The 24,391-nt window shown below is 42.8% G+C and overlaps 3 protein-coding genes across 3 annotated transcripts in view; 2 read left to right on the top strand and 1 right to left on the bottom strand.

The window, feature by feature from the left end:
• Positions 1-2,897: 2,897 nt before the first annotated feature.
• On the top strand, positions 2,898-3,193 carry Mtk (Metchnikowin). Its single transcript, XM_017252668.3, has one exon. The coding sequence runs from the start codon at positions 2,936-2,938 to the stop codon at positions 3,104-3,106; it is 171 nt and encodes a 56-aa protein (XP_017108157.1). The 5' UTR covers positions 2,898-2,935; the 3' UTR covers positions 3,107-3,193.
• A 1,962-nt stretch (positions 3,194-5,155) lies between these two features.
• Positions 5,156-24,391, top strand: part of Stacl (SH3 and cysteine-rich domain-containing protein) — a 61,985-nt gene continuing 42,749 nt past the window's right edge. Inside the window, 10 exon segments of the mRNA XM_017252665.3 lie at positions 5,156-5,175; positions 8,834-10,503; positions 13,130-13,327; positions 14,620-14,728; positions 14,793-14,898; positions 15,535-15,651; positions 15,927-16,172; positions 16,679-16,858; positions 16,929-17,054; positions 18,078-18,224. Coding sequence (XP_017108154.3) covers positions 9,228-10,503; positions 13,130-13,327; positions 14,620-14,728; positions 14,793-14,898; positions 15,535-15,651; positions 15,927-16,172; positions 16,679-16,858; positions 16,929-17,054; positions 18,078-18,224 — 2,505 coding nt within the window. The 5' untranslated portion in view covers positions 5,156-5,175; positions 8,834-9,227.
• LOC108133018 (uncharacterized) lies at positions 20,948-21,855 on the bottom strand. Its single transcript, XM_070278557.1, has 3 exons — positions 21,420-21,855; positions 21,234-21,357; positions 20,948-21,178 (listed from the first exon to the last, which is right to left on the bottom strand). Exons 1-3 carry the CDS (start codon positions 21,771-21,773, stop codon positions 21,039-21,041), a joined length of 618 nt encoding a protein of 205 aa, XP_070134658.1. The 5' UTR covers positions 21,774-21,855; the 3' UTR covers positions 20,948-21,038.

Here is a 24,391-nt window from a genome sequence, read left to right as displayed (position 1 = left end):
CGGCTCTCGTCCTCCCAGTATCCCAGTATCTTTGTATCTTTGTGTCTTTCCTAGTCCCTCACTCATACGTATTTAATGAACTTTGTATTCCAGTTTCCAGGCATAGCCTTGGCTTCAGGTTACCAATTGGTGGGCGGAACGGCGGGTAGCTCCTCTGAGCTTATTTATGATTGTGCCCCGCCAGAGCAAAATGCATATTTACGAGGATGCCTATTCTGGGCAGGTTTTACTTTTGCATTTCAGAGCATTTGCTGCCAGGTGCCAGCATTTCATTGGGCCGACGGAGTAGCACCTGAATTATGAACTTGATGCCGATAATAAACCCGAAAACCCATCCAACATGTTAACTTTCAAAATTACTTCTATGGGTATGTGTGTGCTTTTGATGGCTTTACACTCATATATCATGTGTACTTGAATAGCCTTAAAGTAGTTTCCTTAGTTTTTAAATTACAAACAATTTTAGGATAAAGCACCGGGCCCCCTGGAAACCTTCACCTATTAAGCCAAAATCCATTAAGCTGTCAAGACACAATTAGAACGTATACCAATTATGTTTCCCTAATCTTTTTATCCAGCACACGTATAAACAAAATCCTCAACGAGCCAGGGGTGAGAGAGACGACTGACTGTGTGAGAAATTTATTGAAATTTAGTAGGTAAAAATAATTTTATTGGGTCCAAATTGTTCGCAACATCCAATTAACGTAGGTTTATTGACTGATAAAAACTTTTGTCCGTCAGCTGTCGCCTTCTTAGAAATTCTTTGATATTTTTTTCGCTTTGGATTTTGCAAACAATGAACTGGCGCGGATTTCATAATGACTTTGCATAATAATATTTTTGCGCCTCACACATAATTAGAATTTATTTTTTAATGATTTGTCAGCTGTCAGCGAAGCGTCAAGGCCGTATCGATTTGGCTCAAAGAACTTGTCGAGTGTTTCACCTTCGAGGTAGTATCCGTTTCCTAGGAACGGTGCGAAAACATTTTCCGCCACTCTGCAGGTTGACAACATTTCATGTTTTCAATTGAATTGCCTCCATCTGGGGGCTCTTATCGGCTCAAAATTCAACTTTTCATAGCTCTGCGATTTTTTTGCCCAAAATGTTTTCTTACTACATTTTCATATTTTTTTTGGTTTGAGGGGCAGGATGAGGCAGGAGGCTTTGCTTGGGCGGTTACTCTTGTTACGGTCGTTAGCCCCGCAGGCGGCGGGGGCGGAGGCGTGGCACTTTGGCTTAGCCCCCTCAACAGCGATTTGCAACAAACATTTCAAAATGTCAGGCGCAGCTACGAAATGAATGCCAAGCGAAATGGCAGAGGAAAAGTTTACATTTTTCCCTTATTTTTTTTTTAGCCCAACTAAGCTCGCTTTTCTTAGCCTAGTTCTTGGTGGAAAGTCAACGTTTCTTTTCGCCATTACCAGGGTAACCCAACCATTACCCCTTCAAACGTCCCACAGAAATGATTGATTGACTAATGCCTCAATTTGCCTGTCTCCCTACTGTTTACATTTGGAATCTATTCAGTTGTTTACGCGCCAGTTCCTCCAAACATTTATTTTTTAATGCGCCTTTCCCCAAAAGCTAACCATGAAAATGGATTAAATTTATTTGGAATTCCGTTTGATTTTTTTGATTTATTGCTGCCGAAGAGAACATAAAGGGAACATCTAAACCGATTTCGAAAGCGCCAGAAATCAATTCAAGTCGTTTTGATAAACAAGACTTTTTATGTTTAATTTCCACCTTTGGTGGGTTGGTTTGTCTATTTTTGGTCTGGATTTGCGTACTTGATGGACCGGAAATTACGTCAATCAACGCAGTTGTCCCCTCCTAGCATACCCCTCTTAAGTCAAGAGTTTTTAAAGCCTAATGAGGCATGAATATAACCTCTTTTCAAGTCTGAGAAGTTGGTACACAAACACACTCTTACTTCTAATAAAATGCAAGTGGAAAATTACTCAAAATGTCAGACGAGCTATTTAAAGGGTAACAGCACAACCAACAAGCAACAACTAACAACAAACACTGAACACCCCTTTTTGGCCGCAAAAGCTGCTGTAAGAAAACTAACAAAGTGCTTTAATCGAGCCAAGGGGCAATTGCTGTGGGGCATCAGCTGCACTCTTGCAACACCTCCTTATTCCTTGTCGTGTGCCCTGGCTCCTGCCAAGCACTTTTCTTGGAGGAGGCACTTGGAAAAATTTTTGTTTTTTTTTTTTTAAATCATATTATTTAAATTGTGTCAATAATTAAACTAGACGTTCAGATTAGGCATTTGATATCTTCCGCTAAAGACTATGTTATAAAATAAATTCTTTTAAATTTGAATATTAAATACTTATCTTTATTTCACCTTTTTTCAAACTATTCCTAGTAAACAGTTTTTAGAGATTTGTGACATTTTTGAACGAGAAAAAGTATAGCTAATTTATTTAGTTTTTTCCTTGTGATGCCCGAGAAGCAGTAGGGCGGCACTTGTCGGCGGTAGCTGGGTGTGGCCCCACCCTTGATGAAGATGTCTCTGAATTGTGGCCGTTATTCTTGTTACAAAAATTTGCAATGCAGAAAAACAGCGAGGCGCTGAAAACCTAGTTTTAGGTAAAAAGAAAGCACCACCCCGCTCCAAAGAAAACACACATAAATATTCAGCAAGAAATGTGATATTTACATTTAGTTTTCACGACGCGTAGTCTCGGGCGATAATCCGTCTCCGTGGGATGCCCCGTGAGGGCTGGAACCCCCAGGCCACTATCGGTTAGCTGCCCTCGGCTGACATTTGGCCGTCATTCATTCGGCTGCTGACGCTTATCGCAGAAACTCAAATAAAAAGTCCCCAATCTGCGACTCGTTTGTCTGGGACTTGGCTATAAAAGCTCGACAAGCTCACTGCTCAAAGCATCAATCAATCGAAAGACACTGAGCAAAGATGCAACTCAATCTTGGAGCGATTTTTCTGGCCTTCCTTGGAGTAATGGTCGCTGCTTCATCTGCCAGGGTCCAAGCCCAGCCACATCACCACCGGGGACCCATTTTCGACACGAGGCCGTCGCCCTTCAATCCCAATGCTCCTGGTCCCAGCCCGCCTTATCGCGGATGAATAAAAAAAGGATAATGGAAAAGTTCTGTCAGATGTCGTTAACACATTGAGCGATTTAATGCAATTAAAGCCAAACTGTACATCAAACGCTCGACACTTTGTAATTTAATTAAATCGAACGGCAAATGGGGAGGCGCAAAGGTGGAAAATCAGAGCAGGTCCCTTAATTATTTCCAAGAAATACTATGTTCCGGCTTACAGATTCGAGATGGAGATGCTCAAGTGCCAGTGCCAGGCTTTGTGGCAGCTTATTAGTGTCTAATAGGTGCTTAAATTTATGTAAATTAACTCAAATAGCATTGGCTTAGTAAGCCTATTCAATATAGTATTTTTTTGTAGCAATTCGAGGGGAAATTGGAAACCAGAAGCACTTTGTTGCACGCAGAAAAGTGTCACAATTCATTATGTTTTACATTTGCCATTTAAAGCTCTTCAGATGGCTCATAAATAATAATTGATACTTTGATTGAGCCAAATTTGAGCCAGCGGCAGTGAATACGTGAATTCTGAAAACATTTGTATGCAATTTAATTTGCATTTCGCACATTTCGCATCTGCTTGACGGCTCTGGCTCTGGGGGCGTATGAGTAATCACAGTTTGGTTGCCATCGATTGCTATCTACGAGTATATACGAGTATATATAAGTGTCTGTATGTACATATATATATAGAATCATACATACTATATAGAGATGCGAATAAAAATTGAGTACGCGCAAACATTTCAATGAGCTTCGCTTCACACAACAACGACAATTTTCTTTTCTTTTTTTTTTCTGCTGTTCACCTTCTTCCCTCATCTCACCCTCTGCTTTTCTATTTTCAGATGCGATCCAAGAAAAGCGCAAAGAAAAACACTTGCAAAAATTAGCAGCAGCAGCAGCGGCAGCGGCAGCAGGAGCGGCAGTAGCAGCCGCCGCAGATGCGGAGGCAGAGGCCGTGCATCTATAAATAGTGTTCGAACACTTTCTGCGCGTGACAGCTGTGACAGCGGTGGCAACTATGACGTCATTGGCTGGATAAGCGCCCAGCCACTCGGGCCGCTACGTCACGGATGCGGTATAAACTGGTCTGGCTGATCCGAAGCAATAAAAAACATATAGCGCATACGCCGCGTTGACCCAAGGCAATCAAGAGCACTAGAGTGTGGCTATAGCTCGGTGTGTGTGTGTGTGTGTGTGTTTGGACGAGAATTGGGCAAACAAGAGCGAAATGGAAGCGGAATGATAATGTCAACAGTAGCAACATGCTAAGAGCCAGCATCAGTATCAGGAACAGCAATAGCAACAGCAACATCACTATCAGCAACAACAGTGGCAACATTGGTCGGGCAGCCATGAGAATTGCGAGAAAGCACAGCAAGAAGAAAGAGAGGCGGAACCCAAACAAAAATTGTCAAAATATTTCAATGCTTACAGCTGCTCGAGTCTCAGTCTAAATTCGTCGTCGATCGGCAGCAACGAGTGTCGTTAGTTCCTGTTGTTGTTATTATTATTATTATTATTATGAATATCGGTATTTGTTGTGTGCGTGCAACATGAGGAAAAACATAAATAAATAAATAATAAAAGTGCGAGCAGCAACTGCAACTAAAAACTCAAAAGCGACTCTAACGAAACGAAACAAAGCCCTTGAAAACCCCAAAAGCCAATCTCAGAAAGTCTCTGAAAATCCCCCCGAAAACAAACAATTGGGCGTGCGAACCAACGCCGAAAGCATTGTGGTAACAAATAAATATTTGTACTTAATTAATATAAAGTGAAAAACAGAAATGTCAGCCCAGCGACTTCAAAAGAACTCAGAGGCTCTATAATAGCCCCTAAGCGGTGAGTACTTTTTTGTCGATTTCACACGAATGGTTAGCTTTCATGTGGTGCAAAATATTAAATTAGTTGTGGTTTTTTATTCACTTGATTATATTATTTTTAGTAATCTGGTGTAATGGAAATTATTCAGTGCAGTGCACACCATTGGACGGGATTTCTCTGCCTTTTCACCTTCTGTTTAATTAGCCTAATGTATCTATCGACCCTGGCTGACTGACTGACTGGCTGTCTGGTCCTAAAAAGGTAGAAATTGGTTTGCCAGTCTTTGGCAGACTAAATTTTCATTCGTGTGGGGATCCATCTGAATGCCCCACCCTCCGGCAGCCGGTTTGCTGCTCTGCTAACTCTGTATGAGGACCACGTTGCGGATACGCAATTTGTGTTGCTTCTGATGCTGCTGCTGCTGCTGCCTCCCGGAACGCTTTCCTCATAAATTGAGTTTACTCTCTTCAACAGCTTTGTTTGCCAAGCTCGCAATACTCCTCCATCAAGATACAAGCAGCTCCATCTCCTTAATTTCCTTTTGCATAAGTATCTCAAGTCTATGCTACCTGTATCATTGTATCTTTGTATCTTTGCATCTGCTTTTGATGCTTTTTCTCATTTCAATGTGTATGGGCATTACCGGGAATTATGGCCCAAAGAAATTTGCCCAAACACACACACAACTGGCATTGTTGGCCATATTACAATGGTCTTTTCACGGTTTGATTGATTGAGTTATTAGCTAGGGAACGGCCCTGAAGAATTACTTACTTAGAGACTATTTTAAATAATATATTTTTGTGTTTTGATCTAAATTAAACATTGCCTTGATTGCCTTGTATTTATTTCAGGGTTTCTTTTGTTTTTCAAAAGAATTTCTATTATATTATTTTCAGTGTCACAGTAAACCCAACAAAATAAATTCAAAAAATTAAAATAACTCTCTATGAAGTTTATCAATGAAAGTACTTAAATAGATATCCCTTTGATTTTATGTTTCATTAGGGTCCAGGGTTCAAAAGTTACCTTGATCTTTGCTTGTTTTGTGTTCTTCCCTTGCATGTTTCAAAGAATTTGTTTAATTTGTATTCTCATAGCCAGCACCAAATAACTCGGCATGCAGACACACTATAATACACCCGTTTATACATATGTTTTTTTTCTTTCAAATTTAAATATACATATGTGGTGGATCGTCGTCGTCTTCTGGGCTCACTGCCATGTAATTATGTATGTCTATGTCCGAGTGCATCGCATTGCATTGCGATACATTGCATTGCATCGCATGGCATGGCATCGCTTGGGCGCCTTCACATTGCTCCTCTGGTTCATCCGCCTTGACAATGCACTTGAGTCAAGTTTGCTTCCTCTTGTAGTGATGCTGCTTCTTGGCCGGCTTTTCCTGGGCATCTTTTCGGCATCTTGGCCAATTCCGCTTGCCAAAATCTGGGGGCATCCAACCGAGGGCGGAGGACAGAGTGCAGAGGGCGTTTTTGTCTGCTTGTTTATTTATAACATTGTGTTTGCTGGCTGTTTCCTTGTTTTGTGCCATTGCTCTGCAGCTCCCAGCTCCCGAATGATAATGTTTTTTGTAGTTAATTAATTTTAATATAGTTACCGCTTCAACTTTTATGACACAGCTGCACAGTTGCAGTAATAACACTGATGAGAATTGAGTCACGGAGAGAAATGTTGTGGCCTCAAACATTACTTCATATTTAATATGGACTTCTGTCATATCAGAGATAACTTGTTACTCAAAGTGTAGTTTTTACTCTGTGCCAGTTTTGTGTATGTTTTTTTTTGCCTTTTTGTCTCTAAAGTCAGTTGCTTGCATTTTCGCAAAATTGCTTTCAGTTTGTTTTCCTTTGTTGGTGCTGAGAGGGGGAAAGGCTTTTAAAATGCCAGTCGCATGCAGAGGAAAATTCCCCTGCTTCCTTTGGCTGCCTTATAACTTTAAGCCCAATTCACGCTGGAGGATGGAAAAACTTTCACTTTGGCGCCAGGCTGTGAGGCTGCGAGGACACCCGTCCACTTTCCCTGCCATCCCTTTGGCTTTCGTCTGGTTTGATTGATCAATGTTGACAGATTTAACGAGCTGGTAAAGTGCAGCAAAACAATTCAATTATCCGTGGAGTGTGTGTGGCTGTGGGTGTGGGTGAGTCGGATGAAAGGGAAATATTTGCGTGGGCTAGTGTCATCGTTCCATCTTTTAGCCAATCCCCCCTACAGTATTCTGAACACTCCTCTTCTGAAACCTTAGCATACCACGCTTCTACCTTCAACCCCGCACATTAAACAGGATGGGGGAGAATTATTCATGCGCCCGCCCCTATCTGGCAGCTAATAAATAATTCACATTGAATTAAATTGCGTGATTTCTTTTCGGTTTGCCTTGCCACAAGCCTCCTACCTCCTCGCACGTATTTATGAAATGCAATTTCTGTCTTGGCTTTGCTTTTCCTCATACCTCTCATACCTGCTGAAATAAATCCTCACTGGCAGCCCCTCGGGCTCTTCATCTTGCATTCCTCTTACAAGTTTTATATTTTCTTGTATTATTTTTTTTTGGGTTTTTCCTCATTTTCACATACGCACACGCAAGGTCTCTGCCTCTTGCCTCAAATGAATTTAATCTCACCCGATTTCCTCTTGCCACTTTTCCGTTCGTGTAATGCGTTTTTAATGCCGGCCAAGGCACTGTATTTTGACCGCATTTGCGTTTGGATCGAGTGATTTTTATTGGGTCAGTATCAATTGTATATCAATTATGCAAATTGTAAGTACATAATGCTATTCTACAGTGCAGGTTTCACTGAATTCCAATTAAAAGAGCATTTGTGGCAGCTAAGGCTCTTTGCATGTTTAAAATTGTATGCTTGAGACATTTGTTAATAGGACTTATTCAGTTCTCTAATAGGAATTAAAAGAATTCTTAAGAAAATAAACCTTCAAACTTCGTTTTAATTTAAAAAACCATCCATTGTCCGACAAGACAACCCAATAATGACCAACTATAATCGCTCATCCAGTTAATACTGATCCGATAATTAAAGCGCCGTGCAACCATCGGTTATCATGAATATTTAATGCAAATTTAATTGATATGGGCCCATCGATTGGCCAATAAAATGGCATAATAATAAGCCTTGCATGTGGTGAGCTCGTAATTTGCTCGCCCAATACACACACACACAAGACGCACAACCCACAACACAAAAGGCTTCAACACGCACCAGCTTAGTGGGTGGTGTGGCTGGGTGACCGGGTGGCTTCGGTAGTGGTGTTTCGGCGTCAGTGGTGGTTGGGGGACTTTGCGAAACTTTGAGCCCAGGCTGTCATTGGGAATTTCTGTTAATTTGTGCTACAGCTTTTCGACATTAAATATTTGTATACATTAGCATAGAAGAACTACTACACATTTTGTATCATACCTTAAATAAAAAAAAACAATTGGCTTAAAAAAAAGTTTAAGACTTTCAAGTCCTGTTTTTTGAAATATAATCTATTCTAGTGGGGATTTTTTCAAGTGCATTTGTACAGTTAAGCACCTGACTCCATTGAGAACTTGTGGCACGGCCTTGGCCATGCTAACCTGGCCTGAAAAACTTTTTGTTGGCCAACAGGAACAAAGGAAGCCCGAAGTTTGACCCAAATCCTGACCCTGAACCGGGAGGAGCAACTTCTGCTCTCCGAGTGAAACGAAACAATTTAATGAGCGCAAAGTACTCGCATGAATGACTGACCGACACAAAGAAATGTTTTTAATGAGGCGGCCGCCCCAACACCCAAGCTCGAGCCTGAGTTTTGTGGCCAAACTTTTGTTTCTGTGTTTCCAAAAATGTGTTTTGCAGCACCTCCGTAATTACGTCTAATTAATCTATTTCTTGTTCTATTCTCTATTTTTCATTTGCAGCACCAGATTTGCAAAAGCATCGGCAACATGCAGCGCACCAAATGACAACACGTCCCAAAGAAATAAATTCAACTTGAACTCAGTTTGTGATAAATCCGAGTAGCAGGAAGTACGTTAACTTAGCCCTAGTTAGACACAATCCTAGACATTATAAACTATTACGAATATTGTTTTGTTAGTGCACTTTAGTTAGACAAGAACCCACAAAAGACAGACAGCTGACAGCACTGCTAACTGAAATAAAATTAAATAAAAGAACAATAGGAGGACATTAAACGAAAAGACATTAGCCGAAACCCTAGAAGCCAGACTTAGTAGTGTTTGAAAGGCCAACCAGTATCAGGAAGAGATCTACTTAGCCTAGTGCCACCATGCCACATGGGGTCTGTGAGGAATGTACGTAATATATCCCGCAGATGAGCTCATCTGTATGACATATGGTTTCTTTGCGCCCCGAGTGAAACCGCGTCCCACACTCGACTGTCTACGTGAGCCCCAGGTGCCCATCGAGATTCCGGAGAGATCCCTGCCAAAGAACAAAAGCATCAAAAGCACCAATCCAGCTACAATACCCAATAATAATCCAAGTTCCGCCGCCGCCGCCGTAGTCCATTTCGAGGCTACTCCACCCATTGCCATCCAGGATATATCAGGATCTCCTATATCAGCATCACCTTCGCCACCTTTGCTGTATCCCGGATTACCATCGCCAACATCCCCGGCTTCTTATCCAGGATCCCCGCCAATCCACACCACTTTCTTTAACTTCGAGGCGCCGACCCCGGTGGTTCAAAACGAGTCCCAGAGCCTGCCGCCCACGCCCACGCGCCGTACCTCCCGCGCCTCACTGACCCACTGCAATAGCCATAACTCCAGCCAGCGAAGCAGCTTGCGGAGGAACCACCACATGTATAATGATGGAAACAACGCCTCTGGATCAGGACGAGCACCATTCCAGCGCAGCAGCGCAGCGTTCGAGGAGCAGGAGCAGGGAGCCGCTGCAATAGGCTATGGCGACCACCGATCCCGGAGTCCCAGCATCTTCCTGGAGCCACCCACTCCGGATCCCACCCATGCCCACTTTGGTCCAGGATGGGGCCGGCCCATGTCACCCATGGATCTGCCGCCGGAGAAGTCCTTTGGCAGTTCCTCCGGGAGTAAGTCCCCCACTGGCAAGTCTCGCCTCCGTCCCAAGCTGCATCTGCCGCTGGGGCGATTGGGTCGTTCCGCCTCCTCGGAAACGAAGGAGAGCAATCGCCTGCGCGAGGACGTCCACGTGCATGTGGAGAATCCGGTTTTCAGCAGCGAGAACCTGCGCCAAAACAACTTTGATGCATTCTTCGAGGCACGCGAACCTGTCATCAAGGTTCAGCCCCGCACACCAGGCAGTGCCCCCACGGAGAGGGGCTATTCGCCGCCCCTGGAGAACTATGCGGGTGTCTACGATTCGCCTAGGACGCGGAGTCCGGCGGGAAAGGGCGGCAGTAGCGGGGGCAGTGGAAGTCTTTTTGCCAGGTCACCGCGGGAGGAGCGCGAAAGGATGGCTGCCGCTAGATCCCGCAGTGCGGATCATTGCGATGGCGCCGGCGGCGGCGGAGGAGCGGTGGCCAGTGGATCGAACTCAGCGGGCGGCGGTGGCGGAGGCAGTACCTCGGGAGCACACTCCAAAGGTGACAGGTGCCTTCCAAGTCTACTCTTGCACCTGCTAATCGAATTGTTTACAGTTGTTTGAGCCGCGCGCGTCTCGTAGAGCAACCTTTGAGTTGATCGCCATAACATGCAACAGCCGGGCATGTTTGGGTTTCTATTTTCAACTAATATTAGATTCTTAAATTCTTAAAAAAATATTTAAAATTAAAAATTAATAAATAAGTTGTTAAAAGAAAGAGAAATCCAAAACATGCCCAAATATTGAAAGCAAAAGCGTTACATCTGCTGCAAGTTACAAAATCGCCGTTTGAGTTTTGTTCAAGTTAGAAGTTGAGTTAAAGTCCTGCATTTAAAACAAAACATGTCCTTGAGAAAGAGATACATACTCTATTCATTTTTTCAAAAATAATTTATAACCAGAAACTATAAATTCCGTAACAATGTCTGGCAATCGGCTTGGAAAAGAAAACACAAGCTTGTAGATTTTTTAAGTTACATTGTTAATACTTTATTTTCTTAAAGCCAAACACGGCAATCAAATCTGGATTACTTAGTAGAGTTAGAAAGCACAAAAGCGTGCAGAAAGCAATGAAAATTCTCCTATGCACTTTTCAAGGATATGCAACCTCTGGCTCTGCCAGAGTTCGCTTCCCCATTCTTGTTCTGTCCTTGCTTGGTTAACTTTTTAGTACTAAAAAAAAATAAAAAAATAAAACACACAAAATGCAGTGAAAGGCGAGTCTTAAAGTGCCTCGGATGCTTGACTTTGTGCCCGCCCATTCCCATTTCCATCTGCATATCCATCGTACGGCAAAACAGCAAACTTATCGCTCGAGTCGGGCCGAAAGGTGCTCCTCGCATGCATAATTGGATTACCTGTACCCGGGGATGCAGGGAACCTGCCACTGAACCTCGAACTGCACCTGCATTGCGTGCCTTTGGCGCGTTCTCCAAATGCAAGCACGCACATAATTTTGTTCCTTGAGCTGCTGGAGCTGGGTAGGAGGAGGAAACAGCTGGCGGAGCAAAGGACATCCTTTTGCCTGTGAGACTGGAACTGTCGCCCCGAAATGAATGTCAGCTTGGCAGCGCGTGAAGTGTAATCAACAACAGCGATAACGACATCCTTGCAGTTGGCACGTGAGCCAGCACCACCAGAACCATCCCAGCCATCCATGCCATGCCCACCCAACCATTCAAAAGCACTAAAGCCACCACCAGCAGCAGGACCTCCCACTCGAATTCATTTAAAAGTTCACAGCGCGGCAAATTTGAGGACCAGCGGCAAAGTAAATCAAGAGCTACGTGATCGCCGCAGCGACTAACTTCTGGCAATCTCGGACACGCCTTGTTTACCCCATTTCAAATTGGTCAGGACATGGACGAGGACTTGGTTAAAAGGATACAACAGCTTGGCGTTTCATGCAGCTGCTGGCTGGCAGGCTGGCTATGTCCTTTAATAATTTCTATAGCATACTTATTTGGGCAATGCAATGCACCTACTATTGCATATTTCATGTGGCTCCGCCAGAAGTAATTGATCCTCGTGTGAGCGGGTTCCGAGTTAAATCAACAGCGACAGTTAGACAGATGGACGGACAGGCGGACACTCGGACACCCGGACAGACACTCGGTTAAGATGGACGATAATGGTTGATTGGGTGGAATATGGGCGAAACAATCACAAAACCCACGCAAGAAGGGGCCCTCGAGTCTTTTTAACTGCGAATGTGTTCAAACAAAATCTCGACTGCCGACTCTCGACGCGCGGCAATGAAATTACGCTTCATTTATTGATTGAATTTTAAATGAACCGACTTCCATCTGCCTTTCTTTGCCTTGCCTTGGCTTGCCTGGCCTGACTTTGGCCAATGAAACACCAACAAACCGAAGGAAGTTACCAGACAACAGTTGCGATACAAATACTGGCACTTGTTTTAATTTTTTCGAGATTTTAATAAAGTAATGAACATTAAAAACTTTTTTCAAGCATTTAAAAAGTGTTCCTTTACATATGACTTATGGAAAAATATTTCCGAACTCTAATAAATCATTACAATTTCGACCTTAACTGTATAGCTCCCCGTGTTGACTCTGGTAATGGGGATTGGACTTAGGGCACTGTCTTAGACACAAACTCTCGAATTTTCCGCCTTGGCCCAAAATGAAAATAGAACGCAAAGAAAATAAAAGACGAGGGACAGCGGGAAAGTGGAAGTGCTGCCTTCGCTCATTATTTATGCATAAATACAAAAGGCAGCGATCTGTTTGATTGGCCAAGAGGGTAGGAATTTCTTCGGTATTTTTTTGTGTTTTGGCCCAAGTCTCCCACTCTGACTGACTCGTGTATTTATCACGGCGTGTCCAAAATAATTCCTGACAGATACTTTATCTACATCTACAGAAATCAAATCACATTTCGTTTGAAAATCTCATTTGTTTGCATTCAATTCGTTTCGTTTCGTTTGGATTTTTGTTTTGTTTTGGCTTGAAATTTACATTGCCTTCTGTTTGCCTTCTCTCTTTAATTGTTTGGTTTTCTGAGTTGATTAATTTTTGGTTTGAGCATAAAAAATGGATTACATTCTTCAAGCAGACAAATAATAATATGCCTCTTCCCCCTTCTCCGTGTACCGTCATGGCCAGATTCTTCGGTAAAATCTTCAAGTGGTCGAAGAAGTCGTAGGAGGAGAATCTTCGGGTGGAGGGGACCACGGCGTGGTTCCCTTGGCCCCCCGGGCAGCATGGCGTCCTACAACGGCGTGCTCAAGGATTACAGTCACAGCAGCCTGAACGAGGCTTTCAAGTCCCAGAACAATGTCAACTTTAAGTTAATTAAAACAGGTGAGCAAAGCCAATCTATTTGGTGCCATGTTGTTGCGTATACATGTATACTATATATAGTAGTCTGTAGTGTGTGTAAGTCATATCCAATTCGTTTTGGCGGTGAAATCCCAAAACATGCCACCCTTGCCACCTGACACGCACGCCAGGTGGCACTGGAATGAAGCGTGTGGCACGGAGAGAAAATTGGTTCAAAATAAAGTAGGGCTTAAATCAAGAGCATTAACGATTAATGAATTTAATCTATATTACAAGGGTTGAGGCTTTAAAAGAATAAGGATTTTTATATTTAGGAAATATTCTTAGATGTATAACTTTTCTTTCTGTGTACTGGGAAAACAGCAGGACAAATTTCGGATTTGGCTTAGACACCTGCAAAGGGAAAACAAGCAAGCAATTTATGTGTGGAAACATTTTATTTGATAAGTTTGTCTCACTTTTATGGCATATTGATTTCCATTGGCAATTGTCTTTGTCATGCCACCGTATCAGAGGCACAAATCTGTCGTGTGTGGAGCGAAAGCCTCGTAAATATTCCATCTTATTCCTGAGTATGTTTATCCGAAAACAAGAACACACAGAGCCGGAGCCCAGCTGGCTGCAACTTTTCGACATAACTTTGACTTTGAATTACGGTGCTGTCACAGCAAGTTGTCCCCACGGGACATAGTTCACAGTTCAGGCAGGGTGCATGTAGTATGGGTGTATTAAAAGTTTTTAATAACATTTTTGCTCCGAACTGCATACGAAATAAGACAAGCAGGTGAAGCAACTATTGATCAAGTTAAAGTTGAAAAACTTTTGAATATCTTTGGCAACCTGTTGAAGGGTTGCCTGTTAGCGGTCCATGAAACGCTTACGACCCACTCTGGCAGGTTAACAAGGTGAAAGCCAGGCTTCAAGTACGTATTCATATTCATATATTCCGGAATAATCGTAAATATGATGGATTATCCTGTGGGTAGACGCACTTTGTTAAAGAGGCTGCCCCATCACTTTAACGGCGCACATAAACTTTGAGTGCGTCGTGTTTGCTTCGAACACAAAGTAAGGGGCATGTGCGGAATATCTTACTTAAAACTGTGGCAGTAAAAATGCCCCATACCGGGCTCAGCCTTGAGTCCTGGAGTAGCTTTTTAACCGGAAATACGTATATCCGTTTCCGTTTTTATTCCGTGTCTAATGCATTCGTGTTGGCCGCATAAAGCGTGACTTTCCTGTTCTCACATTGCATCATTTGATAGGTTTTCTTTTTAGTTTCGGCATTAACTATTCACTTAATTCAATTGCAGTATCCGATTTCTCCGAAACACTCTCCCGTCTGTATGAGGAACACGCAACTGCCCTACAAGTTTTAGTGTCCAATTATCGCAAAAAGAATGCCGAATTACGCAAAGAAAGGTAAGTTAACTGAGTAGTTTTATTTTGGCAACTAAAAATGAAACGGGTTAATGGTGGCGTGCAGACCCGCCTGCCACTTGGCCATCTTTCAGGCATGGGAAACATTCCTGCAGGAGGTCGAAACCGATTCACAGGCCTGCAACGATGTGGCCAGCGTCCTTTCCCGCCAGGTAAGTGAATTGCAAATGTCATTTGGCTTTCGTCGCCGAAATACTTCGAAGGCTAAATGGGTTAATGGCCATATCGTGTCCGCTGAAATATTCAGTTAACCCGAATGAAAATAGAACCTGGCCTACGGGTATACTGGTATACAGTATTGTCCTTAAACAATTTTAATTAAATTATTTTGGGAATGCCTTCTGTTTTACTTTGACACAGAAATGCCAGATTTCTAACAATATTCATGTATTATAATTTAATCCGTACCAGTTACCACATCGATCGACTGAACTAACCATATGCAAACGTGTTCGTATGTCTGAAAATAAGCCAACGGAAAAAATTCCCAATTTGCATTACAAAAAGCAGACTTTAATTATGGTTAATTAGTCGGGGGCGTGGCCTCTGGGGGGCTTGGGAAATGACATGTGTTTTTCGAGTGCCGAATAATGTTATTTCCCTCCTGTGTTTGTGCTGCCTTTGTTTCGTTTTGTTGTATTTTTGTTTTCCCGGTTGTTTGGCCAAAAAATTTAATTTTCATTTTTCACGATGATTTGGCTGTTTTTTCTGTGGTTGGGGGAGAGGGTTCCTTCTAAAGGAACATGAGTATTATTAATGTATGCATAATTTATTTACCCAACCCACAGGTGTCGCGACCAATGCTGGATAAATCCTTTCATCGCAAAGTTCAAAGCCGTAAAATATTTACACACAGGGAGTCTTTTGAGACTATTATCGCAAAGACTGAAGAGAAGCTGTCAAAGGTAAGCCATCTAATTATGTGAAAGTCCTAAGCAAGCTTCCCAAAATATTCCCCAACTTAAAAACTCTTTAATATTTCCCCTTTAAGTTCGGTTCGAGGCACGTTACGCATACGCAACGTGGTCCCGTTTAGATACAAAGTCATCTGCCAAAGCATTCCGTATTCCGGATTCGAATTCCGTACTTTGGACCCATTTTTACCCTTTTTCCCGTTATTACCCATAAATTGTTTGTGGGGCCTGGACAACCGAAACCCAACTTTTATTTGTCCTTTCAGTGCCGACTGGACTACAAGCAGTGCCACATGGCGCATCGACAGAATCCCAGCCAGCACTCGCTCACCGAATACATCGACGCGCACAACGCCTATGTGCAGCAGCTGCATGCCACCAATGGCATGCTGGAGGCCTACCACAGCGACACCCTGCCCCAGCAGATGCAGGAGCTGGAGGAGATCCACAACGACCTCTGCGGCATTGTGTCCGATTCGCTGTTGCAGGGCGCCGATGTAATTGCCACCAAGGTGAGTGGTAGATGGTCACTATGGAGTGATTTATCACTGCAGCAGGTGGTTGTTGTAGTATATACACTGGGACAAATAATTGGGGGGAATAAATAAAAGTTTAAGTAACTTTCCAAGCTAAAAGTTATATTTAAGGCATCCTCTTTCCTTTTTAGTTTTTTCAATATCCAAAAAAAAGTTAAAGGTTAATCTAATTTTCTTTTTGTGTATAAACGATGTGGGTTCTGGCGTAATTTAGCCAGGCACCTGGAATTCGAGTTAATTTTTTGCAAGAGCTTTTGTTTCCTGGGAAATAATTTGTACACGATTATAATAATTGCCCGGAGTAGCAATTTGCGCTGGTAATTTGCCTAATGCTCGGGACTAAACTGGGAGGTCCTGTGTAAGTTATGAGCCTGTGTTTGGGGTCAAAGGGGTCATTAAATGGGTCTAGGAAATGTCTCCGGCATGCGTATTTAGGTGACAAGATATGTGAAGAGAAAGTATTCAAATGGCCATTCTTTTAGGCCAATGACCAAGCTAAACGGTACAATAGCCTGACCAACCAGTGCAGCGCTGTGTCGCCACAACAGGACCTGCTCAACTTTGTCCGCCTGCTGGCCCAGCCCTCGCAGGCCCAGAAGGTACCCCGGCGACCCTTTGCGCCGCCCCAGGGCGAGCCCGGTGACGAGGCCGGTGACCACAATGTGAGTAGCCAACCAAAAGGACTTGTTCCAGACATTTAGCTGATGTGTGTGATATGGGTGGCCATTGCAGGAGATGACGCCCGTCCTGCGGAACGAGCTGGTCTTCGACCGACACTCCACCTTGTCGCAGCGCTCTGCTCTGGATTCACTTAAGCGAGAGGCCATTGAATTGGAATTGCAAATACGCCAACTGCAGGTGAGTACAGAAACCTGGAATATAGTTTTCCAACTTTATTCTAAACTATGTTTTATAACACAGAACTTTATGGTCTTTTTAATAAAAGTTCAGGAAAATATTTCCCCAAATTTATAGAGAACTGTGACATTTATTATTTTATTCTTCAAAGTCAGAATCAAGTTCTTCAAGCTTTTCCGGTTCAGTTTCCACTAACTGATCGTGGTATTTTAATATCAAATAAACAACAAGAAAGATGCAATAGCACTCAACTACTGAAAAGAGTTTAGAAATGTTATTTTGGGGAAAAATCTTAAAAAGACTATAAGACTTACTTAATGATATACCTCCTAGGAATATTTGCTGCGCTGTGTAGTTACGAATCATGGTATTCAGAGTGCACATAGCGAATGTAAAAATGGTAATATAGATCCAAAGATATAGGCAAACAAAGTATTTCTAAAAGTCGAAGAGACATTAAGGTATTTTAAACATTAACCCCTATGGGAAAATTCTTACCCTTATGGTGCCAATATATAGAAGAAAAGAATTGAGGATCGTAATCAGGTTTAGTCCGATAGTGAAATGAGAATTGGATCGTAAACGCATCCCCTTGCGGTCTCCAGGAACCCACAGGAAGTATGGCGAGTTGGGTGCGTAATTCCCCTTTCGAGCGATAAGGATTATTTGCAAAATCGCCATCAAGGCTTCGAAAAGAGCTATAAGCTTGCAACTTTTTTCAATTTTTAGAAAAACAAAGCGGCTGTTTATTTGCCGGCGTTTGATGCCTTCTACATTTTTCTTAACTCCATCAGCGATACAGATATATAGCAAGTTGATCCTTTCTTTTAGTTCTGACATTTCTGACTTTTTCTAATATTTTTCTTGGAAAGGATTTATTTAAAATATAAATGATTTAGTTGACAGAAAATCAAATGATAATAAACATAAATTTAAAAGACTACTCCGTTTCATTTTTGATGAAAGAGCTTAAGTATATTGTTAAGAACCATGATATATAATCCATAATATGTTCATCCACAGGACTCCATTGATGCTTTAAATCGCACCCAAACGCGCGGTATCGAGGGTCAACTGTACAATAAGGTCAACGAGCTGCAGGAGGATTTGTCAATGAAGAAGTTCGACTTGCGGGCCAAGCAAATCCATTTGGCGGCCATACGAGCTCAGGTGAGTACTATAGGACCTTTTCGAAAAAGGTGAAAAGCTTTCTCTGGTAAAATGAGGGAAATGTACTGGCCAAAAGCTTTGAGTTTAGGCCAGAACCCAAGAGGTTTCCTCGAAAGCTTGCCAAGCTTCTTATGGACCTGTTGCTAGTAGCTTTCAGGTCGGATTTTATGGCCGAGATAGAGTGGGTGGCGGGGGCGAGTAATAAGGGCCACTGCCTCTTCGCCGTTTGCACGCTTGAAAGTACAGATGAACTGGCGCTCGGATGTAGGTCAAACAGCTGAGCGCTGACATTCGAGTCCTGCGCATGTGACCATTGTGCTTGGCGCTCTCCGCTTCGCAGTAAGCGGCAGGTTTGTCCTTGCCATCGCTTAGTCCTGCGGTAGATTAACGTGAGCGTGGTCAGTGCGGCGATAATGATTTGATATTGGCCCGCAATAATAACGGGAATCCGTTTCGAAATCTATTCCTGCCCCCCCCCAGGACCTTTGTCCTTTCGCTGCTTCATTTTTTTGCGGTGCAAATACAACGGTATTGTTTACGTTTACTGTTTACCGTTTACCGTTTCTGGGGCGCAGTGCGTGGCGAAAGCCCTTTGGCGAGAATAACTGTAACCTCAACCTCGGAGGCTAGTTTGTGTGTGTGTGTGCGTGAATCAGCTGTTGCCGAATGCCAACGGAAGTGCGAGAGTGGGAGGAAATTGAGAGAGAGAAATTGCATGAGCGGCGTTGCCAGACTTGCCGGAGCCGAGGAGTTCCGTCACCTTCTCCGCCTGTTTATAAAAGCAACGTGCAACGGTCGCTCCAAGTCAGTCACGTGCTTGCATTCCGACTACGTATACGTAGCACGGCTCGCCTGCCTGCCGTTCAAGCTCAGTCCTCACCAGCTGGGTGATCCGTTCAACGACAAACAACCCGTAGCCATAGTGCCGTAGTCGCAAAGTAGTCGCAGCCGTAACCGTAACCGTAGTCGTAGCCGTTAACCGTAGCCGTAAACGTGTTGTCGTTGTCGTCGCCGTCGTCGTTGCCGTCGCCATCGCCATCGTTTTGGTCGTCGCGTCTGAGGTGTGATTGGCTGCCAATCCGAAATCGAAGAAACCCCCTAACTAAAACTAAAAAACTTACATTCAATTAATATTTATCCCCAAAACAGACACCATTCATATATGTCTACTATCCTTTTAATGTATAATAACAAATTTTAGAGCGCAGTTCAGGGCAGGCTAACAATAAAACTAGGATAAATTCGTGAGGCGAATTCTGTTTTCTGATAGCCACAAGCAGACAGTATTTTGAATTGAGTGTTCAGCGTAAGTAACTGATCAAGTTAAATCAAATCAAATCAAATAGCAACTGAAAACTTAATAGTCGTCAGTCCATGTAAAATAAAACTTAGCTTTATTAACCAATCACGCATACGCACCGTGCGCCCAACGAATTCGCTCTCTCAACTATACAATAACTTTAAATCGAATCACTGCCAGAGTTTCTTTGAATTCTATTGCTTGCTTTTCTAATAAAAAACATAACAAAAACCTAAAACTCTAGACAAGTAGTCGGAATTCGAGGCAAAAAATAAAAGATCACCAATCAGAGCTTGTGTAAATTGTTTAGATGAAAAGTAAATCGAAACACTGAACTAAATACTTAGCTGTATTGTAAATAGCAATTACTACTCATTACTAATCTAGATGTAGTTACTACTTATCTTTATTAGACATTGCAACAACAAACAACTATGTAAAAAATCTATATAGAGCTAGAGGCTCGACTGGCTTTGCATTTTGTCATTTCGTGTCCTGTCACCTGAACACGTACTTGTTACCTCCACACCATATCCTACACACCGTATCTGTATCCGTATCCGTAATCGCATCCGCCTCCGATGTCGCGAGGAGTGGAAAACCGTTTGTGAACGGCACCCCGAAATTGCCAAACACTTAACAAAATAAGAGACTAGCAACAAAAAAAAAATATTTCAAATACGGCACGGACATCACTGCGAAATTGTATAGAAAATATCCAAATAGAAATAACCAAAATTTGCGAAAAATATCAGTATCAGTAACAAAGCGCACAACACCCACAACATCTCCATATCCACACACAACACAGCTCCCCCCAAAAACACACAATCGTATAAGCGTAATATATATATATATAAATACCCGTACATATATAAATATATCTGCCCACCATGCGCGTTATCGTTCTGAAAAAGAATCGCACTAACAAGCGCGGCACGCCCACTTCCGCGGCGGCGGCCAGCTCCTCGCGAGAGCCGCCCAAAAAATCGCCGTACGCCAAAGTAAGAATAAATTCGATATTTTTCAATATTTGGTTTCAATTTTCGGCGATGAAATACTCGTTATGCGCGCTAGACCAATATTAATCGCGATAACGAGCATTTCGGCCTTTTGTTTCCTGTTCCTGTTCAATTTGCCAGTGCAATCAATTTTTGAGAGATACCCGGAGCGACCCAGCCCCAGAGCCCCATATATGCAAACATATGGATTTAGTATATAGAATGAATTTTATTCGCGATGCGCCGCGTTTAAACGCAAATGCAAATGCAATTACTTAGCCATAATAATAGCATGTTTAAGTAGCAATCTGTGCATATTTAGCTCAAAAATTGGTTGTAGTGGCCAGGCATGTTATCTATTTTTGACAAACGATCAACACGTTTAATAGCTTTATCTATCTAATTAGTCTAAATAATTCTAATTTTATTACTCGTTTTTAATCTAAGATTAAATAATTATTTTATTGCTATTGCTTGTTTACAAATAGTCTAAAATATACGATTTTTAAACATTTAAGGCGAGGAAATGCTGAATATTGAAGCCTCTGAACCATGGGAGTATAGAACTTCCACTTCCGAGGCAAAGTCATTTCGTTTATTCCATATCTTTTTGGTTAATGAATAAACAACCAGACCGCAGTACATTTGAATGCCTAAATAAATATATTAAACTATTATTTAATTACTGAATTTTGGGGCCATACTCACCAGCTGTAAGGGATTGGGTTAGAACAACAAAGAAATCAATCTCACCGAAAAGGTGGTAGAAAAAGTTTAAGCTTCCCGAAAAAGCGGTGATGAGCATCCAAGCTACGAGGCAGAGTATATGATCCTATAAAAGTATATAACATAATTATTAAGCTCCTTAAGGTCTAGGGTTTCAAGACAACTCACCCATTGTGCTCCTGCCAAAAGCAATATGGACTTCAGCAAGGTAACACAGCAGAGGACCCTTAGCCAATAAGAATCCATTTTGTCAACTTGCAGTTTTGTGGTCAATGGAGCACCGAACATATCCACCTCTGGTTCCCTTGTGGCCTGGAGCCCATCACCCAAACTGGGTGATTCAGAAGAAGTGGTCATTTCCACCGTTTCGAAAACGGTAATCCTGTAGATTTGCAAAAAAGCGATGAGAACGTCAAACAAAGCGATCAGCTTGCAGCCCGTTTTCAAGTCGAAAAAATAACAGCAGCTATTGAGTCCTTTTATAGAGTCCTTGCTGCCTACCAGTTTACTAATGTACGACATTTTAGAAGGATTTCGAACAAATTTGGAGAGATTCTAAGAGATATTGGCTATTAGAGATATATATATATACTGATGAACATTTAGCCGGCAGCCTACTTAATGAACTTTTGTTTTTGGGGAGCGTTGATTGAGTTTTGGGTTTACTTCCGATTGGCCGTTCGGAATTAAGTGCACAAGAAAATCCAATTTGATTTATTCGCTTCGCATGCCCGAAATGGACCACGCCGATAGCCCTCTTATGGAGAAAATGGAGGAAAATCTAAAACAATTCAATTTTCCAAGTGTGGCAGCCAGAAACAAAATACAAAAAATACAAAAAAAAAAAAATGGCATTCTCTTCCTTCCGTTTCCCGTTTACGTCGTACTTGGTTCCGCACTTGTTCAACTTTCTGCCCGATTCGATGGCACAATCAGTTGCCCATAAGCGAAATTCCTTTACTGATTTCCTTTTAAAAGCATTTTTCGAATTGTCTTGACTGGGACGAAGGAGCCACTTGAACCTGCCTTCGCCTCGACAGGATTCGACAGGACATACCCTTCGTCCTGCGTCGCGTTCCTCCATTTTTATTCCTCCTCCATTCATCGTTGGCCCTCGGCTCTTTTCGCTTATTTCTGTTTTTATTCGACTTCCTTTACGGCCGTGTTCCGAGAGGCCTAGGGCAACATCGTGTTTTCCCCATTTTATTTATTATTGTTTGGCGTGTTGCTGTTGCTTTTCCTTGGATGCCTTTCCTCCTGCTCCTGGTCCTGTTCCCGGTCCTGGTCTTGGTGTGCAACATTGACAAGTCGCTTGCCGGATCAGTTGCAATCCAATATGCTGGAATTATTTCATTTCAATGGAGAATCGAAACTCATTCAATTAATTAATCAGACAGAAATGAAATGAAATTATTTTAACCGATTTAAAATTCACAAAGGGCCTCGGGCATCGGGCCACAGACCAAACAGCCACCTGCAAATGCGATTAATTTCGCCAGCTGGAAACGGAAATGGAAATGGCCAAAACGGCTTTAAGGAGATCTTCACCCCCGGATTTATGCCCAGGGGGTGAAGGTCAAAAGCTGTGCTCCTAAAGGGTTAATTTTAAATTTATGGCCCCGTCCCTTCTTACTTATTCGTTTGAAATCCTTGCCCAGGGATCCGGGAATAGGCCACAGCGTAGGCCAATCGTCCTTCGGGAGGGGGCCAACAAATTTGCACGTTAACCACAACCAAAGCAACACAATAGCCCAGGCTCGCTCTCTCTAGGAATTTATGTGTGTGAGTGTGTGTGTGTGTGCCAGGACATGGGTGCGTGTGTGGGTGGATTGCTTGGGAGGTGTGTGGGTGTCACAGTGATATTTCTTTTGGGCCCTGACACGTTATCTGGCCAACAGCTCGTGCCGGTTGCTACTTTATTTTATTGCTTTAATAAATATGAAATGCGCTTCGCTTTCCGTGTTTGTTTTTTCCTTGTGGCTTTCTTTTTTTTATGCCAGGCGACCTTGCCATTCGGCATAGTTTTCCATTCCATTTTCCGCGTCACTCGCTGCCCCCCAAGACCTGCCCCCAATTAGTTGTCCTGTCCAAATTGGGTTCCTCTTTATGGCAATCCTCTTAATCTGAACCACACCACTTGATGGCATTGATGCCCCGGCGCTGAATAGGAATATTTATAGGCGTGCATGGTTGGCGCTGGGTTGGGATGTTGGGAAATTATGAAAGCATAATTCGCAAGGGCATAAATTTTAATTAATCATAAAAACACTGGCATAAAAATGCCAACAGGTCCTGGTACCGCTTCTGGCAGCGGTTTCTTTTTCTCGCCTAGCCCATCCTGGAATTCATATTCATGTTTAATAATAAATCACAAGATGCCGCTCTCGGTTCTTGTTCTCTGGAGTTGTGGGATGCCCGTCCTCGGGGGCAAATGCGGTTGCATCCTTGGAATCCACACACCCACCAACACACACACAGAGCGAAGAAAATGGGGGAAAAAAGGGAAAGTCAAATGCCAAAGGAACCCAAAGCAAAATGGCGCCGGCATAAAAGGATTTGCGGCTAAAGGCAAATTTAATTAAAGACATCAGCGCTGCCACACAATGGTGGCGCTGAATCAGAATCACAGGCGAAATACTTCCTTCAGCCTTTTTAATTGCCCGCTACCTGTTCCCGATGCTGGTTATGTGCCAGTTCCTCTACCAGTTCCTGTTCCCGCTTCTGTACTGGTTTGCAGCTTACAGTTCAGCCATTGTGGCCAAAATGGGAACAATGGAAATTCATTTGCGAAACTCGCTATCAATTAATCGGCCACCCACCACTCATCATCATCATCATCAGCGGCAGCATTACATCGTATCTAAAGGATGTATGCTCCAACTAATTTAGTGAATGAACATGCCGTAAAAATATTTTGCAGTTTTGCATTTCGCACTAGGAGAGGTATGTTTTTTTTTGGGCTGATAAATATTTGAGTGGAATCGGCGGAGCTACACACAGATACAAGGGCCATGAAAAGTGGATGGATCTTTAGGGTCGTTTTGGATGCAACCGACAGACAGTTGGACTGGCAGTCGGCGCTCTGGAGATTTCAAAATTCGTTGACGCAAAAACACTTTTCAGTTCCCTGCCAGTATGTG

Source organism: Drosophila bipectinata, chromosome 2R, assembly GCF_030179905.1.
Source record: "Drosophila bipectinata strain 14024-0381.07 chromosome 2R, DbipHiC1v2, whole genome shotgun sequence".
Classification (NCBI taxonomy): domain Eukaryota; kingdom Metazoa; phylum Arthropoda; class Insecta; order Diptera; family Drosophilidae; genus Drosophila; species Drosophila bipectinata.
This window is presented reverse-complemented; position numbering and strand designations above follow the sequence as displayed.

What these genes read in the sequence shown, in the direction of transcription:
- LOC108133018 (XM_070278557.1), bottom strand. Translation starts at nt 21,773, where the DNA reads ATGTCGTACATTAGTAAACTGGTAGGCAGCAAGGACTCTATAAAAGGA. An exon ending in TTTTGGCAGGAGCACAATGG is followed by an intron (nt 21,358 to 21,419) that starts GTGAGTTGTCTT and finishes ATACTTTTATAG; the next exon opens with GATCATATACTCTGCCTCGT. An exon ending in AACCCAATCCCTTACAGCTG is followed by an intron (nt 21,179 to 21,233) that starts GTGAGTATGGCC and finishes ATATTTATTTAG; the next exon opens with GCATTCAAATGTACTGCGGT.
- Mtk (XM_017252668.3), top strand. Translation starts at nt 2,936, where the DNA reads ATGCAACTCAATCTTGGAGCGATTTTTCTGGCCTTCCTTGGAGTAATG.